Here is a 15291-nt window from a genome sequence, read left to right as displayed (position 1 = left end):
AGGGAGGAACAAGACAAGCTCTGGACAAGAGATCCATTGCAAGCTAATATGTAAACAAACAGCAGGGGCTAGGAAAGTCCAAAACATTCTGAGCTGAAAAGAGTGTAAGGGAATTAAAAGAAAGCATACATACTTGTCCTGTTCCTATGCTTCCCAAGCATGTAGCCAGTTTTTTGTATGCAGTTTTATAGATGGAGTATTGGGCTAGAAGGATGTTTGCTAAATGCTTTTTTGCCATCTAGATAGGACATAATAAATATATAAATAAGAGGGATTAAATCTTGGACCTTTTAGTCTCTCAAGTAGGAAATCACTCATACCTCCATTATTTCACAACTAGTTACAGAAACTAGTTGAAAACAAGACTGAAAAGGTGAAGGTGAGGAATCTCAGCTGCTCTCAGTGCTGTTATAAGGCAAGACCATAATCATGCTAAAAATGCTCATGATTATATAGTCCAATAATCAACATGAAACCAATAGATGTTGATTTCTCCCATGTGTAGAAACAGTGATTTTAATACTGTATGCTGAGATCAATAGGTCATAAAGCAGCAAACACCATGCCATGACACGCAAAAGTCTGTCTGCTCTGGGAAACCAGGAGCTCCTGCCCTGTACAGCTTTCAAGGTGACAGTGCACATACATTTATTCTTTTTTTCTTATTTCATTATCATGCAGGTTTCTGGAGCCCTTATCAGGCATGAGGTCACACAGACAGAGAGAGCCACAAGGGTAACAACTTTCATGGCTCCAGTAAACACAGTAGCTCGGTGTTACCAGGTGAGATGCACAGGACTTGGTAAGGCCATGCTTTTTAGCCCTATTGTTGTCATCTGCATTTAGTCCGGTGTCCATCTGGACTAAGAGAGAATTAGCTTAGGAAAGATGTATTTATTTTCTGACACCAACAGCCAATATAGTCAGGAGATAGTCCTTCAACACAGTTCATATCAGACACCAAAGAAAAGGCATCATTTCAGCCCATGTCCTGCAGCTAGTCCAAACACAGAAGCTAATTCCTGATGGAGTCATTTAGCACTTAAAGGTAACTAGTGGGGAAGTGAAAAAAAAAAAAAAAGTCCATTTCTGATTTAAAAGCAATGTTTGAATCTGGCACAGCAGAAACAATAGCCTGTTTCCCCAAGTGGAGATCAGGTATATTTATTTTACAGAAATATATGGGTTTGTGACAATCAAAAGCAGATGTTCATTAACAGGCGGGATGTAGGTAGGTTTCCAAGGCATAAAGCATGAGGAGAGCAAAGAGGCAAAACATTCAATCTCCTGCCTTGCACCTGAATCTGCCCAGCCCCTTAAAACAGTTTTCAACCATGCTTTTTGATTTTCATTTTTTTTTAAGTTACAGCTATGCAGATGCTGTTTCTGCTAGCCTTGCAAAACACATATTTCAGAGATCATTTTGTTTCCATTTCAGGATATTTCTCACTTGCTTGCCTTTAACTTGACCTAGGATACAGAGCTAGATTTGAAATCTGATGGTTGAAGATGTGCAGAGCTGAAAGACTTCTTTTATAAACCCACTGCGACCTTCAGTTTGGAGCTGAGTTTCTTCAGATCCCATGTTTGGTACAGAGGGATCCCTGTGGACATGTTACTCCTTATATAGCTTTTTTGTGTCTTCTAACAGTTTGAAACTCCCTGACTGGAGGTGAGTGATGTTGCACTAGACCAGGGCAACCTTATTTCAAGCAGGAACTGTCAGCAGAATCGGTGCAAGGTCAGCCTCTCCACTTGTTCCTTTCAGGAAACTACTCCTCTTACAGACACCCTTACACTAAACAAACCACCTCAAATACATGTGCTGCAGCATTCCTCCATATGCTGGCGTCATGAAGACTGGCAAAAATGCCATGGCAGCAAATGTTAGCAGACTTCCAGACCAAATCAACTCCCATTTTCCCTTGTACAAGGACAACGCCGAGATAACTTGCCAGTTGGCTGTGTTTCTCTTCCCAAACAGTGCGGCAGAGTATCAGCAAAAAAAAGTCTCAGGAGTGTTTCTGCCAGGGAAATTGACTGATGGAACTGGTAACTGGATCCAACACACCGGCAAATGAATTATTTTTATTGACTGACCCTGAGTACGCCTATAAGATCATGGTTTTTAAATTTGTCTGCAAGGGTGTCTGAATCGCAGTTCCAAACCAAACTGGGGTCTACATGCTGCAGATCAGTCACCTGCGTGCTTTAAAACTTAAAAAAAAAGTCAAGAGAAACACGGTGGATTTTGGCTTGTGAAAATTCCCACAGTGGCACACTTTCCTTCATCAAAAAGCCTGAGACATCTCTGTCCACCCACCCAAGTGGTTCACGCTCCCAGAACATGCGTGGTCTCAGACCAAGAAGGCTGGTTGCACATTAGACGAAATGTGGCCTACGAGTTATCCTCAGTGGAAATGCTCATAAGCCCACCTTGCAAAACAGCTCTGAAGAGGAAGGGACTCAGCACCTTAGCTGCTGCATTTCAGGGATAATGGTCACAGTAGCAGAATCCTAGTCGTAACTCCTGCACAAATCTTCCAAACCTGTGCAGTTATACAACATGATACCACTAACATAAAGATAATAATAATACTGACTATCTGAAGCAATAATGACCAGGTTGAGTCCTGGTTCTCATCAGCAGTGGCTCCTGGGTCCCTGGTACCCTGAGAGGGAGTTGGCAGAAAGAAACTTCAGGACAGATGAGGGAAGGACTCCAGGGACTCTGGTGGGCCAAGGAGCTCCTCAATGTACCCCTACACAAGGTGCAGAGAAGCGTTTTGGAAAGGTCTGGGAGCAATGGGCATGTAGGTTCCACTCCTGGCACAGACCCTGAGGCCATATGAGTGGTTAGTAGGTCTATCATCCACATACATGGGGGATGCAGGAGCTGGAGTCTGAGCCATGGAGAGATCTCTGCACCCCCCGCTCTGCTCTGCTTCCAGTGCCTGATCCCTGCACTACAGACCATGGGACAGGGCTAACAAAGTTAAAACAGGTATTTGTCACCACAGACCTTATTTCACTGTGTTATGGTAAGTCACACAGAGCAGTCTTTATTTCCCAGGCTCAGCATTCAGAGCAAACACACTGCTGTAATCTTTAGCAAATACATTTTTGCTTGCACAATAAATCTGTTCAGAAATCACACATTTCCATTCAAACTAGTCACTAAAGAGTCACGTGTTGGGGCCTATCTCTGCTTTGTGCTGACACTGCATGGGCAGAGAATCACGTGCCTTCATGAAAACATATCCCCAGTCTTGAGGCAGGGCTTGGCTCAGGGTCACATAAGACTCATCCATATTTCATATCATGTTTACTCTTCTTTCTTCACCAACAAGTCTTGAAATATGTCACTTCCGTGCCAGCAGACCGACACACACCACAAATACATGCCAAGTGGCTGTATCTATGCTGGGAAATAAAATGGGCCAGGGAACAGTTAAAGGAGGAGTACTGCGAAGTACAGCCCATGTTCCTCTAGCTAAGCTCTCACCCTCCAAAGCAGGGGGGCAGCAATCCAAACCAGGAGCAGTCTCTGGCCCAGTTGCTTTTCCCTAACCATGGGCAGCAGTTGGGAAAGTGTAGGTGGTCCCAACCAAAACCATGCCAAATAGTAATATGAGCTGGCACACACCATTGCCTGTGTCCTGGCACTGCTGAGTCCACCATCGGGGACACCATCTGAGACCCAGAAGGTGCTCAGTAAATGTCTTCTCTATGAATGACTCCTGTGAAATTTTAGGGAAACTACAGAGGCTTTCTAATCCCTGTTGATCCATAAAATGGAGATAACAAACCCCACTGTATGTCTCAGCAATGGAGGGAGGACAGAGCATTTTGTATCTTAAAAGTAATGGGAAAACATGAGAGCACCCCGGCTGTACAAGTAGGTTTATCCCATTGTGTTTGATAATTTTCATCTGAACAGAGAGCAAATACTGATTTAAGTGAGTAATTCATAATCAGAACAGAACTTTGGTTATTGCTTTAAATTACAAATAAATGCAGTCATCTGCATTGGAAATAGACATCATTGAGATAAACAGGAATATATACCCTTAAAATATACAGTTAAAAATATTTTGCCATAATCTGAAATGAAGTGTTCTGCATTTTATTTCTTTTTGATATATATCTTTTTTTTTCTTCTTTCATTTGTGTGAGTGAAAGATGACTATCCATTCTATTTTTATGACCTACTTATTGCTGCTATGCGGAATCACATCGCTACATGAACTTCAGTAAAGACAGACACAACTTTCTTGTATTGAAGAATCTAATAAATGGAGTGGAAAAAAATCAGGAATTGATTTTATACAGTGCTGTGGATTTAAAGATTTTTTTTCCAATCCCTCAATTGTCCAGAAAACATATGGGAGACAAACCTGTAGCTGGGAAGAAACAAACCAAAATGCATAGGATGGAACAGAGTGGGAGAGGGAGAAAAAAAGGGAAGGAGTGGAAGAAGGAAGGAGGCAAAGCAAGCAAAAAGAAGGAACCACCTGGGTTGATGTTCTCTTGCTCACTTATGCACCCACATGCCACTACAGCATTCACAAGCCAGCAACTCCACGGGATGCAAAGCACCCCCAATTTTCAGACTTCAGTGCTGAAGATCGTCCAAATTTTGCAGCCCATATGTACAGCTACATAGAGATATATGTTTGGAATGCCTAGTTTAGCTATAGATCTTCCAAACTACCCTTAAATATTAGATTTCCATTAGATTTTGCAAATTCTGAGGTATGAAACACTTTCAAATGCATATACTCGATGGGTGTGGGAAGCCGTAAGTGTAAAACTACCTCTTCTGCTGCCATGGGTTCACAAAACTGCAGTGATGCTAGAAGATGGAGAATGAACACTTGATACCAGGTGAGGATCAGCTGCAAAACATATTTTTCCATGTGGAAGAGTTAACTGGAAAGATGGTTAAAGAGCAATATTCCATGACGTCAGTGGTGTTTATGACATGCCCTTTAATTACCCTTACCAGTAAATCAGTGTGTGCACTTTAGTACCACAAAGTAGGGCATACTTCAGAGAAAATAATAGCTCTGTTGATTAGCTAATGAATATGCTATCAGAGAACTCGAGGAGCCTTTTCACTACTGCTCACTTTAAATAATGATGCTAATTAAAAACATACTGCAGGCCTCAAGTACACTGCTTAACTTTTCAGACAGTGAATCTCTCACATTCATTCTTTCAGTTATCTGCTCTGTACTTATTAGTAGAAGGATGTTGTCCTTTTCCCTGCCTACATGCTTAATTCATAGGAGCATAATAGTATACACAGAACAGAGGAGTGAATCTGTTCTGTGATCTTATCTGTGTCTAGAAAATGAACCTCCCTTCTCCATAGGGCCAGGGAAGCCCTCTCAGGATGCACACTGTCCAAGCCTGCTGACTGAGACACAGCCTTGGTGTTCATGTATCGGGGGCCATCCTGCAGCTGAGGATGACAGCCAAAAAATACAGTGTCGGTGGCTTCCTCTTGCCCCCATTCACCTGCTGATGAGGCTGAAGACAGCATGGCTGATGAGGTTAGGTGATTGAGAGAGCTCAGGTAGTCACTGCTCTCTCCCCAGTGCTTTTACCTTGTCTGCTTACATAGCTGTCCCCTCTCTGCTTAGAATGATTTTACCTAAAAGATCATTTAATTTGGGCTATATTTCCTTTACACATCTCTAAACTCAGACTTTCTGGGCCAGGTTATGCCCTTCTGGAGGACTCTCTTTTGGGGGCAGTTGTCTTCAGGACAGCATGTAGCCACTGTGTCTGTCAGTGTCTAAAAGTATTCTCAGATGCAAGCAAGGGAAGTGCAGAACATGCCAAAATTACTGCAAAATTACTGCAACAAGAAGTCTGGCAAATTATAAATTTCCCTTAACTCCACTAAGAAGTTTGCTATCAACAGAAGAGACAACCAAAAATTCATTTTCTCAACCAAAGAGGTTCTGCAAAATATTTGTATTCCTGTCATAGAAGCCTGGCTGTAATGATAATGTTGTTTTGTTGGTTTTGTTTTTTTTAAACCAGATACTTTCAACTCATGGAATTAGAACAGCAAATTAAATATCTTCAAAAACTTCTGCTGAAAAGACTTGATCTTCTGATCACACTACAGCTTCTGGTTCATCCTGCTTTTTCTCTTGTGCTGCATCTGTCCTTAATCTTAAATCTGAAATCTTCTCCCTGGAAAGGTATATTCCCACTGCCTTCTGCTGCAATGCTTTTTATTAGCAGAGCTCCATCTGACCCTTACTACCTTGCTTCCTTTCCACCCATGATGAGTAGGTAGCACACCCATTTTTTTTAAACACGGGGGTATCCTTTAAACTGGCCATTTTTGCTCAAAAACGAATTTCTGAGCCTGAAGTGCAAGTTCTCTCAGCAGCATCCCAGAGGAGCACCGCTCTCCTGCACCACCACCTGGGTGCTGGAGGTGGGAGTATGACATCTAATGCCCCAACAGCAAAGGGTTAACATATCCTCCCCCAGGTACAGGTGGTAGTCAGGGCTTCTGATGGCCAAGATTGCCTGATAGCTCTGGCACCTGGCAAGCCAGATGAACCACAGACTGGCCAGCTCAAACTGCTTGGGAAAGCTGGCTGAAGCCTGCCCTGAATTCCTCTGCCTTTTACAAGGCTCCTCCCAATGACTGGGGCTTGATCTAAGTAGCTGCCTCATTAATTACAAAGGTGTCAAACTTGCCTTTGTTGCTAACACAGGTTTCACCTCAAACCAGGCTACTTGCTGCTTCCCATGTGCTTGCCTGCTTTAGTTGGCCATAATGTAGGGCTGGGCTTGTCTCTTTTGAAGTTTCCTTATAAATTGGAGCTCACCTATACCACTGAGCTGTGCAGAGTTCCACTCCTGACTGCAAGGGAAGCAAGAGCAGGCCTCGGGCTGGGAGGGATATGGAAGATGTCAGTGTAAGTCTATAAGAATAGAGAGGCTAGGCTAAGATTTATCACAGCTGTGTACGGCTGAAACCTCAGAGTTAACATTTCACTCCCATAGGTTTCCCCATCAATGGAGTACATTGACTCATGACTAAAGCATCCTGACCACCTTTCAGGTTGCCCAGAACAGGAAAAGCAGAGTGTACACGAACACCATAGTGCCTCAGTATACAACAGGTGGGAAATAGGAGTTTCTTTCAGTTTTCCCCCGAGTTTTCTTATATGTGGTTCATTTCAGAAGTTCTAATCCTTTGCTTTAGATAAGAAAGGGTTTTGCAAAGTGGCAGATTTGACCCTGTTGCCCAATCCTGATGCAAGCGCTCCAGCTCACATCCCCAGCTACCTGCATAAGGGAAAAATGCACGCCAAAAACTAATCCTGCAGTGGGATCAGGACTGATTTACAATGGAGAAGAAGTACAGAACACAGCTGTCAGTGCCTGTCCATGTCTTCCCTGGTGAGCTTGGACACAGAGAAATGGTAAGACATCAGTATCTTGTTTACAAAACCCAAATCTGCTGGAATCTATGCTTAAAGTCTCTTACCTTTGCTGAAAACTGATCATGGAGGCTTAGAAAAACAAGCTGTTTTTCCTGAATTTCCTGCTTATACAAAGCTTTCATTTAGTCCCAGGAGTTTTATCACTACTCAGAGCGAAGCATAAGACTGGGTAACAAAGTGGGAGCTCTAAAGACATCCTTTGCCTCCTTCTGCCTTAAACACATTTAATCCTAACAATGCTTTCTGAGAAGTCACCTTTTTAATTTTCTGAGAGTACCTGAAGTTTACAGAGTAAAATTGTTTCATGCCTATTCTGAGTGATACCTTGAAGGTATCACTTGGTGGTTGCAATAAGAATAAACATTTTATTGGTCAGACTTTTGAGCAATTTTTTCTCCCTTTTGTTAAAATTGTAATGCTATTTTCCAGTACCCAGGCTCTCACCTTGATCTGAAAAAAAAAAAAAAAAAGACATGTCAAAGTTATTGGAAACTATAGGACATCATCTTCTTATAAAGAAGGGAGTGTTGCTGTCTTTGGGAGACTGTTTCAGGCTGAAAAGTTCCTAACAGTTTAAAATAAAATAAACTTAAATGAATCTTGTGACATACTTCATTAACTCTATGAAGAACAGAGGGTATGCCTTATTTCTTGTCCAACTCATGAAAAGTCAAAGAGGTGCCCCAGGCCGGGTGTACAGAGTGTTGGGACAGGTGGGTCTGCCCAGACCTCATAGGTGCTACTTTTCATCTCTGTCACTGATCTAGAGGTGGCCCATCATCCCAGCACTATTTTTAATAAACTTTGATTCAGGTAAAATGGAACAATCACAGGCAATTGTGGATTATGGTAGAAAAAACCCAGAGAGTAAAAGATCTAATTTTAAGAAAACATAGGCACGTGCACACACACACACATACACATGTGTACGCACACACACACACACATACAAGATGGGGATCCCCAGCTTGCCAGAGGTCCTTCCAGGCTCAGAAAAGGCCAGTTTCAGCTTCTTGGTCCTCAGGTACCTTGAATTACAGTGAGCAGAGCCTGCCCATGAGCAGCTCCTAATGATGCTGCAGTTGAGGCACAGCGCACCTCCCCTCCATCAGGCCTCCTTCCCTCTCCCCTCTACAGGCCCCTGGCCAAACACTCACACCCTCTCCTGTCAGCAAGGCCACTCCTGGGAGGCATGTCTGCCAAGCTTGTGCAAAACCCCTTCAGAGTGGGAGCACTCACCAGGATCTTCCTGGCTGGTTTGGGGCTCCTCTCTACTGCAAAGGGATCAGATGAATGACCAGCCAAACAGACAAAGCTCATCCCCACTCTCTCATGCCACAAGACCGGGTCCTCTGCAAGCAAGGCACAAAAAGCAAGCATTATTTTAAGTGTTATTTATTCCCATGAGAGGAACAAGTAGAATTTGGATCCCAAGTGGGGTTCAGTGCATTAACAGAAACCTCCCATCATACTGTTTTTTTCTTTTTTAATTGCTACATTCATAAGACAACCCACATGCCTCTGTTCCTTCTTCAGGCTGTGGTCTTCACAGCATCGAAAGGTCACAGACTGAAGACCTGCAGACCATTCTTCAGAAAAGGTTTCCTTCCTGCTTCTCCAAGAACAGGGGCTGTTTAGCAGCCCCTGTCTGCGTGCTATGCCATAAGACAGGACAGAATATCATGTCTCGTTTGTTCAACTTTGAAACGTGGCCTTTTCTTCTATAGAACTCAGGTTGTATTTAACAGGAAACAATAAAGATGTGGGACAGTTTTGGAGAGGAAGTAGGACGTTTTAGGTAAGCAAAAAAATAATTACTTATGCTGAAACTGGGTCAAAACACCACAGTGTTTACCACTGCTCTCAGGAAGAGTGCCATAGTTTTTTTAATAACAACAAAAATTCAAGATCTCAGCATTGGGTCTCATCCCAAAAAGTTATACGGTTTCAGACAAAATGGAAACTAATACAGCCTATAAATCATGATGCAGCAGATGTAACCCGCTCAGTCCTGAACCCAGTCACTTTTGGTCAGCTAAAGCTGGTCTTCCAGCCAGCTTTGTTGCAATGGCAACAAGAGATTGAGCACTCGTCTTCCTCCCTTGCTCCCATCACTAATTACATTCGCTGTTTCAACTGAAGCTAAATGATCATTTTAATTAATCCAGCTTCACCTTCTGGCCACTAGATCTTGTCATGTCTTTCTCTACAAGGTCAAAGGCCTCCTAGCACCTATCATTTTCTCTCCATGAAGGGACTTACTACACCAGTCACGTTTTAGTCTTCTTTCAGGTATTCTAAGCAGACCGTGGTCTTTAAATTTATCAAGACTAGATATTTCCCCCAGTTCATCAATCATTTCAGTGGTTCTTTTCCCTACCTTTGCCAATTTTTAAACACTCTTTTCAAATGTGGATGCCAGGTCTGGATGTAGCATTCCAAAGTAAAATTACCTCCTTACTCCAACTCACTGTTTTCCTGATTCTTTGTTCAAGGGGTACATAAGCGCTTTTGGTTACAACATTGCTTTGACAGCTCTTGTTTGACTGCGTATCCACCCAGGCACCTAAATTTATAGGTCAAAGGTTGGACTTGATGATCTTGAAAGTCTTTGCCAATCTAAATGATTCTGTGATTCTGTGAAATTCTACTCCCCTTTCCTACATATGATACCAACTTCCATCAGATCTCTTTAAGGAAAGATTAAGAAGTGTTTCCAAAACACATTACAAATACACAGTGAAGATCTCAAGCCTTTTGCAACATGTGGAGCAGAAGGCACATGAAACTGCTCCTCAAGCCCTCAGTTTCCTTCTCGCTGGCCCACTGCAATAACCCTTGCCCTATATTTTAATACTGAATTCAGTGTGTTTGACACAACCCTGGAATGTCCAGTGTATACAGATTTAGGAACTGGAGGATCTGTGAGGAATGAAGTTCATGACAGCTGGATAAAGGAAGATCTGGAGCTGTGAGCACACAGAAGAGTTGAAGAACACTTTGGGTTTCTGCAGCCTATGCTCAACTAAGGCTCACAATAGCAGGGGCAGGGTGTTACTCTTAAATCTCTTCTTCTCTTAGACAGAAGCAGAAGTTACGTTATTTTTGTGCAGGAACAGATACTATATTACCCAAGTTCTATACAGCAAATCAGCTACTTTGGTTCCTTACTTCACACACAGGTCCTTGCCCGCTGATCATTCACATGAAACAAAGTCCACTTGCAGTTCTAGAAACAGACAGGCACCTATTACTCCCTTTGGGCAGCATCCAAGGCTGCTTCTCTTTGCTTTACCAACCAAAACCCAGCAACTGTTGCACCCTCAAGTACCTCTACAGCACTCAAACCACAGCAGTATACACCCTAAATGCCATGCTGAAAAATACCACTCTGAACCACAGTACGGATTTCAACTTATTTCAAGCAATTTGAACAGGAAAAAAAAAATTATGAGTGAGGGTGTCAGTAAGACTACTAAAACAGAATCTAGGACCTAGGGAATATTGGATGCCAGAGTAACGCACGTGGCCAGGAACAGTCTGATCTTGGGGGGCCACCCAAGCAAATTTGAGCCTTCGAGTATTGTTTGGTGGGGGACCCTGAAGCAGATGCTTTGGGACACTGGCTATTTAATTTTTACTGTTTTCAGAGAAAAGGTACTAAAGTGACAAGTAGCCATATGCCTTCTTTTCCCCCAAAAATGTCAATTCTGAAGCTTCATGACAGTACTAAAGAGATGCTCTGGGGTCAATCTGCCTTGTTCAGCCTCACTAGTAACCAAAACTCACAGTCAAACTCTTTCTTTGTTCTTTCTCAGCCCACCCCAGGGCTGTCACTGAAGAGAAATGGGGATGAGAGGAAAGCAGTGATACAGATGATGTATGAGCCACAGCAAAGTCCAGCTCACACACTCAGAGAACTATGCCAGCTCAGCAAGACTAAAAAGCAAAAAAAGAAAAAGAAAAAAAAAAAAAAAAGAAACTTTTATTTCATCTAGGAATAGCAGCTCCAGCAATCAGTACACTTGGAGAGGAGTTTTGGTAAGTAGGGATGTACTCTTACAATCTTCTTCTATGTAAAATCATAACAAGGCACCTGGCTTTGAGCTCCTCAGCACCTATACAGTAAGGCAACGTGGTACTGCATCTGCCTTTACTCTTACAGAGGGTTGAAAACCTGATAGCACTGCTTCTGGTCCAAGTATTCCATTCTTGATTTGTTGATGGAAAAAAAATTGGAAATACCTTCCCTATGAAATATTGGAGGTTTTCTATGGGTTTTTTCCCCCTAAAAGAGCATTTTCATCGTCAGATCCAAGAGGAAGGTTCATATGTTCCCTGCAAGACTGTAGGAACCACCCTAAGATAGACCCTGGGTCAAGGTGGTGCTGAGAAGGGAGCAGGGCCTCCTAGGAGTGCTCTTAAATTGTGCCACAGGGTTTCAAAGCAATGTGGCCTTCCACAGGCTGCCAGCAAGAGCATCAGCAACCAGCAGCACAAAACTGGAATACGCTTCTCTAAACCTCCTGTTTTATGATAACTCCAAGAAACGCAGCTCTGACATACCCAGCAAGTATGAGTTATGTGCTAGGCTCTTCAGAATTGGCACACCAAATTTCACCCTGGTAAGAAAAAGGGAAATAAAAAAAGGATGCCGACCCTAGCTAAGGCGGAACACTCTGCAACACCACTTAGCAACAGCTTACTGGAAAATCACAAGTAAGGGCATTTTAGTCAATAAACGCTTCAAAACGAAGGATATTCACCCTCTTCTCCACATCTGTTGCTTTCTAAACCCAGTGTTTCTCTGCATGGCTCACCTTGCACTTAGATAGGTATTTATTTTTGTAAACCACAATATCCAAGGCCCCCGGGCTAGCAGGGCTGGGGTACCTGGCCATATCAACCCACAGGCAGCAAGGATGTGAGGTAGCCCAGTACCAAGTGTGGCACGAAGGTCACGCCAGGAAGGGTGAGTGATCCCCACTCCTGGCTGGCCACATCAACTTAAACTCTAGGTAAGGCTTGGCCTGGCTCCTTTTTGCTGTTTTCCTGCTGCGGCTGTACAGCATCATTCATTCCATGGTCCTCACAATACCCCCGGGGTAAGGAGGTAGCCTCAATGGCGAGGTTTGAAAACCAAGGGGCAGATTCTTGGCTGGTGCAAGTCAGCGCAGCTTCACTGCAGGCCAAGGAGCTACCACAATTCACCTAAAAAAAGATCTGGCACAGAGAGGCAAAAAGATGCATTGCAGCCACTCTGCAGGTCACTGGGTATGGAGGTTGGGCATCCTGGTTTCCAAGTCCAACAGTACTGGTGACACAGCTGGAAATGTCATACATGGCAGTAAGTCTTGCTCCAGTCAGCTGAGCAATGAAGAAAGAGGACCAGTTCTCAGAGCCAGCAAAAGGTTTTCCACTTCCCTCAGTATCTAAAATTCACTGTCTTCTCTTTTCAGCAGCAGTGCCATCAGTTTTTGGTGCCCTTCACCTTTGGTCACCGGAGGATGCCAGCAGGCACACAAATGCTCTGCCACTCAGCAGCTGTGTCTGCAGTGGGTGACATTCTGGTATTTGCCCACTCATCACTGGGTAGACCCTTTAGCTACGGTGTGAAGGCCAAGAAAAACCATGATAGTCCTCACAGGGCATGGGTTCAGTTGCCCAGACGTCAGAAAAATCTCACATGTGCCCATGTCGAGCTTATATTCATAGGTGAAGGCCCTAGTTTTACATATCATCAGAGGGTATATTGAGGGAAGCTGCAGAAAAGCCACACACAATGCAGACTTAGATAGACAGAGCAGGCACTTCAGCTGGAGACCTCTGGGGAGCCATCAGACATGCCACCTGTATCAGGTACATTTCCATAGCTTTTAATGTAGCGTAACAATTGTGTCTGAGACAAAGGAGAAGGCACACTGTACAGGAAAAAAAATCTCAAAATGATACCCTTTTATTTTTAAAGCTCTGATGAAACAACTTTCCAAATGACATCCCACTTAAAAACCAATGGAAACCAACCTAACTATATGTCAGTCACACTATACAGATTGCATCTTACATTTTCAAGATGCCTTCAAGATTTGTAGTATTTACAAATATATCAGTTAGGTAGTAAAGGTTCATTGCAATTTGTTTCTTTCCAGCACACAGTTACTCAATGGCAAAAAAAGCCTTGGGGATGCATTTGCATTTTTGTACAACACTTTTGAGCAAATGGCTAGGGCAATTTTCCTGAGAGAAGGCTTGTTCTTTGAAACTCTTGCTTTAACAACTGGAAATACAGAAAGTGGATGCATTTTTGTTGAGCTAAAAAGCCTAAGGATGCCTAGTTAAGTTTTTCTTTTAAATTACTTACGTACCATTAAGTTAAAATGTTTACATTCATTCATATAAAAACCGTTGTTAAATCTTATGCAAATGATTTAACACTGATTGCTGCAACGCAAATTGCACTTCTTTAAAAAAATTATTGTATATATGGAAGAAAAATATCTGATTGCTACCCTGTTTACAAATTTTGACTGACTCTATACAGTTCAGCCAGAAAATATGAACTTTCATAAATCTCAGTCACAGTGTACTTTAAAAGTTATATCGTAGTCTTGCAAAGTGAGTAAATATCTTAAACCAGGAAAAAACCAACCCCAAAATCTCCTTAACCAGCTGGACCTTGTGGGACTTGTACCAAACATTGTGATTTCTTCCAGGGGCATAGCTGGGCTCTGAGGAGCAGAGCAAGGCACACTGAAGATGGAGGGCAAAGGAGGGAAGAGGTCTGACAGGGCGAAGATATCAAATGTTCAGTGCAAGAAGTCTGTGCCGACTCAAGCCACACGCACTTCTGTCACTCATTAAAAAGTATCTCACTATCTCTGGTAATTAAAGTCTTTGCTACTTCCTCCCCGACAATGACGGCTTCCACCAAATTCTTAGGGGAAAAGGCGATGAGAGAGTGAAAACAACTACGCAATCAGAAAGGCAGCGCTGCTGGGTAAGTTGAAGATGTATTTCTGGAACCCGTCAATAGGTCTAGGTCTATATGTTTTTGGTTTTTTTTCTTTTTTTTTCTTTTTTCTTTTTTTTTTTTTATTTGTTTTGGGGGTTTTGAGGGTTTTTTTGAGATTGTAAGGCTGCATTAGCTATCCCCCGGTGGTCATTTACTTTCCCTATATTTTTCTTGCATAGATGAGGAACTGGATGCTTTGGCAGAGCCTCTTTCAGAGGTTGAAAAACACCTCTGCCACCAAGGCTCAAAAACTATTTCAGAGGAATGGTCTTTGCCAGCACTCTTGCTTCTGCTGCAACCGCTCCACAGGAGAAACTGTGTGTGGACATCTGGGGGCTGCCGTGCAGCACCAGGATCCAGCTTCCCTCACATCGGGTCATGCCAGAGCCAGGGCACACCAGGGATCCTGTCTCACAGATGCTGTCACTTCAGCCGTGGAGGTCAGGCTGACTCCTGTGTACAGCCCATCTTGACCTGAATACTTAAGGTTGCTGCTTTCTGGACTGGTGCTCTCTCCCGGGCCAGACATCACTGACGAGCTCGCCTGGAGGGAGGGAGAGAACAAAGAGAGAGGCATTGAGCAGGTGAGCTTTGCACACACTGGGTGCAAGTGAGACCACAGCAGGCCCAGGGTACAGTCATTATCCCAGGATTTCTGCAGAAAAACAGTGTTTGCCCTCTGCTTGCCCCTGTGCCTCCAAATCCTGAAAAAACCCATGTCTCAGCATCAGCCCAGTCACCGAACCCTGTTGATGGGAGAGATATCTGTGTTTGGAGAGGTGGAAAAGAAAGCACGTG

The 15291-nt window shown here is 43.2% G+C and overlaps 1 protein-coding gene across 2 annotated transcripts in view; it reads right to left on the bottom strand.

The window, feature by feature from the left end:
- Positions 1-329: 329 nt before the first annotated feature.
- The window catches only part of GATA6 (GATA binding protein 6), a 33807-nt gene continuing 18845 nt past the window's right edge, over positions 330-15291 (bottom strand). The window contains exons 7-8 of one of the 2 annotated variants that reach the window (XR_007901680.1): positions 8721-15037; positions 332-7931 (exon numbers count right to left, since the gene is read on the bottom strand). Coding sequence is in view for 1 of the 2 variants with exons in the window: in XM_051775320.1 (XP_051631280.1) it covers positions 14870-15037 (168 nt within the window). In the remaining variant the exon portion in view is untranslated. Of the gene's footprint in view, positions 15038-15291 lie in introns of both variants that reach the window. The other variant, XM_051775320.1, reaches the window with a different exon arrangement.

This window comes from Manacus candei, unplaced genomic scaffold, assembly GCF_025592945.1.
Source record: "Manacus candei isolate 608988 ecotype Guabito, Panama unplaced genomic scaffold, ASM2559294v1 h1tg000008l, whole genome shotgun sequence".
Lineage (NCBI taxonomy): Eukaryota > Metazoa > Chordata > Aves > Passeriformes > Pipridae > Manacus > Manacus candei.
Note: the sequence above shows the minus strand (reverse complement) of the source record. Positions and strands in the feature narration are given on the sequence as shown.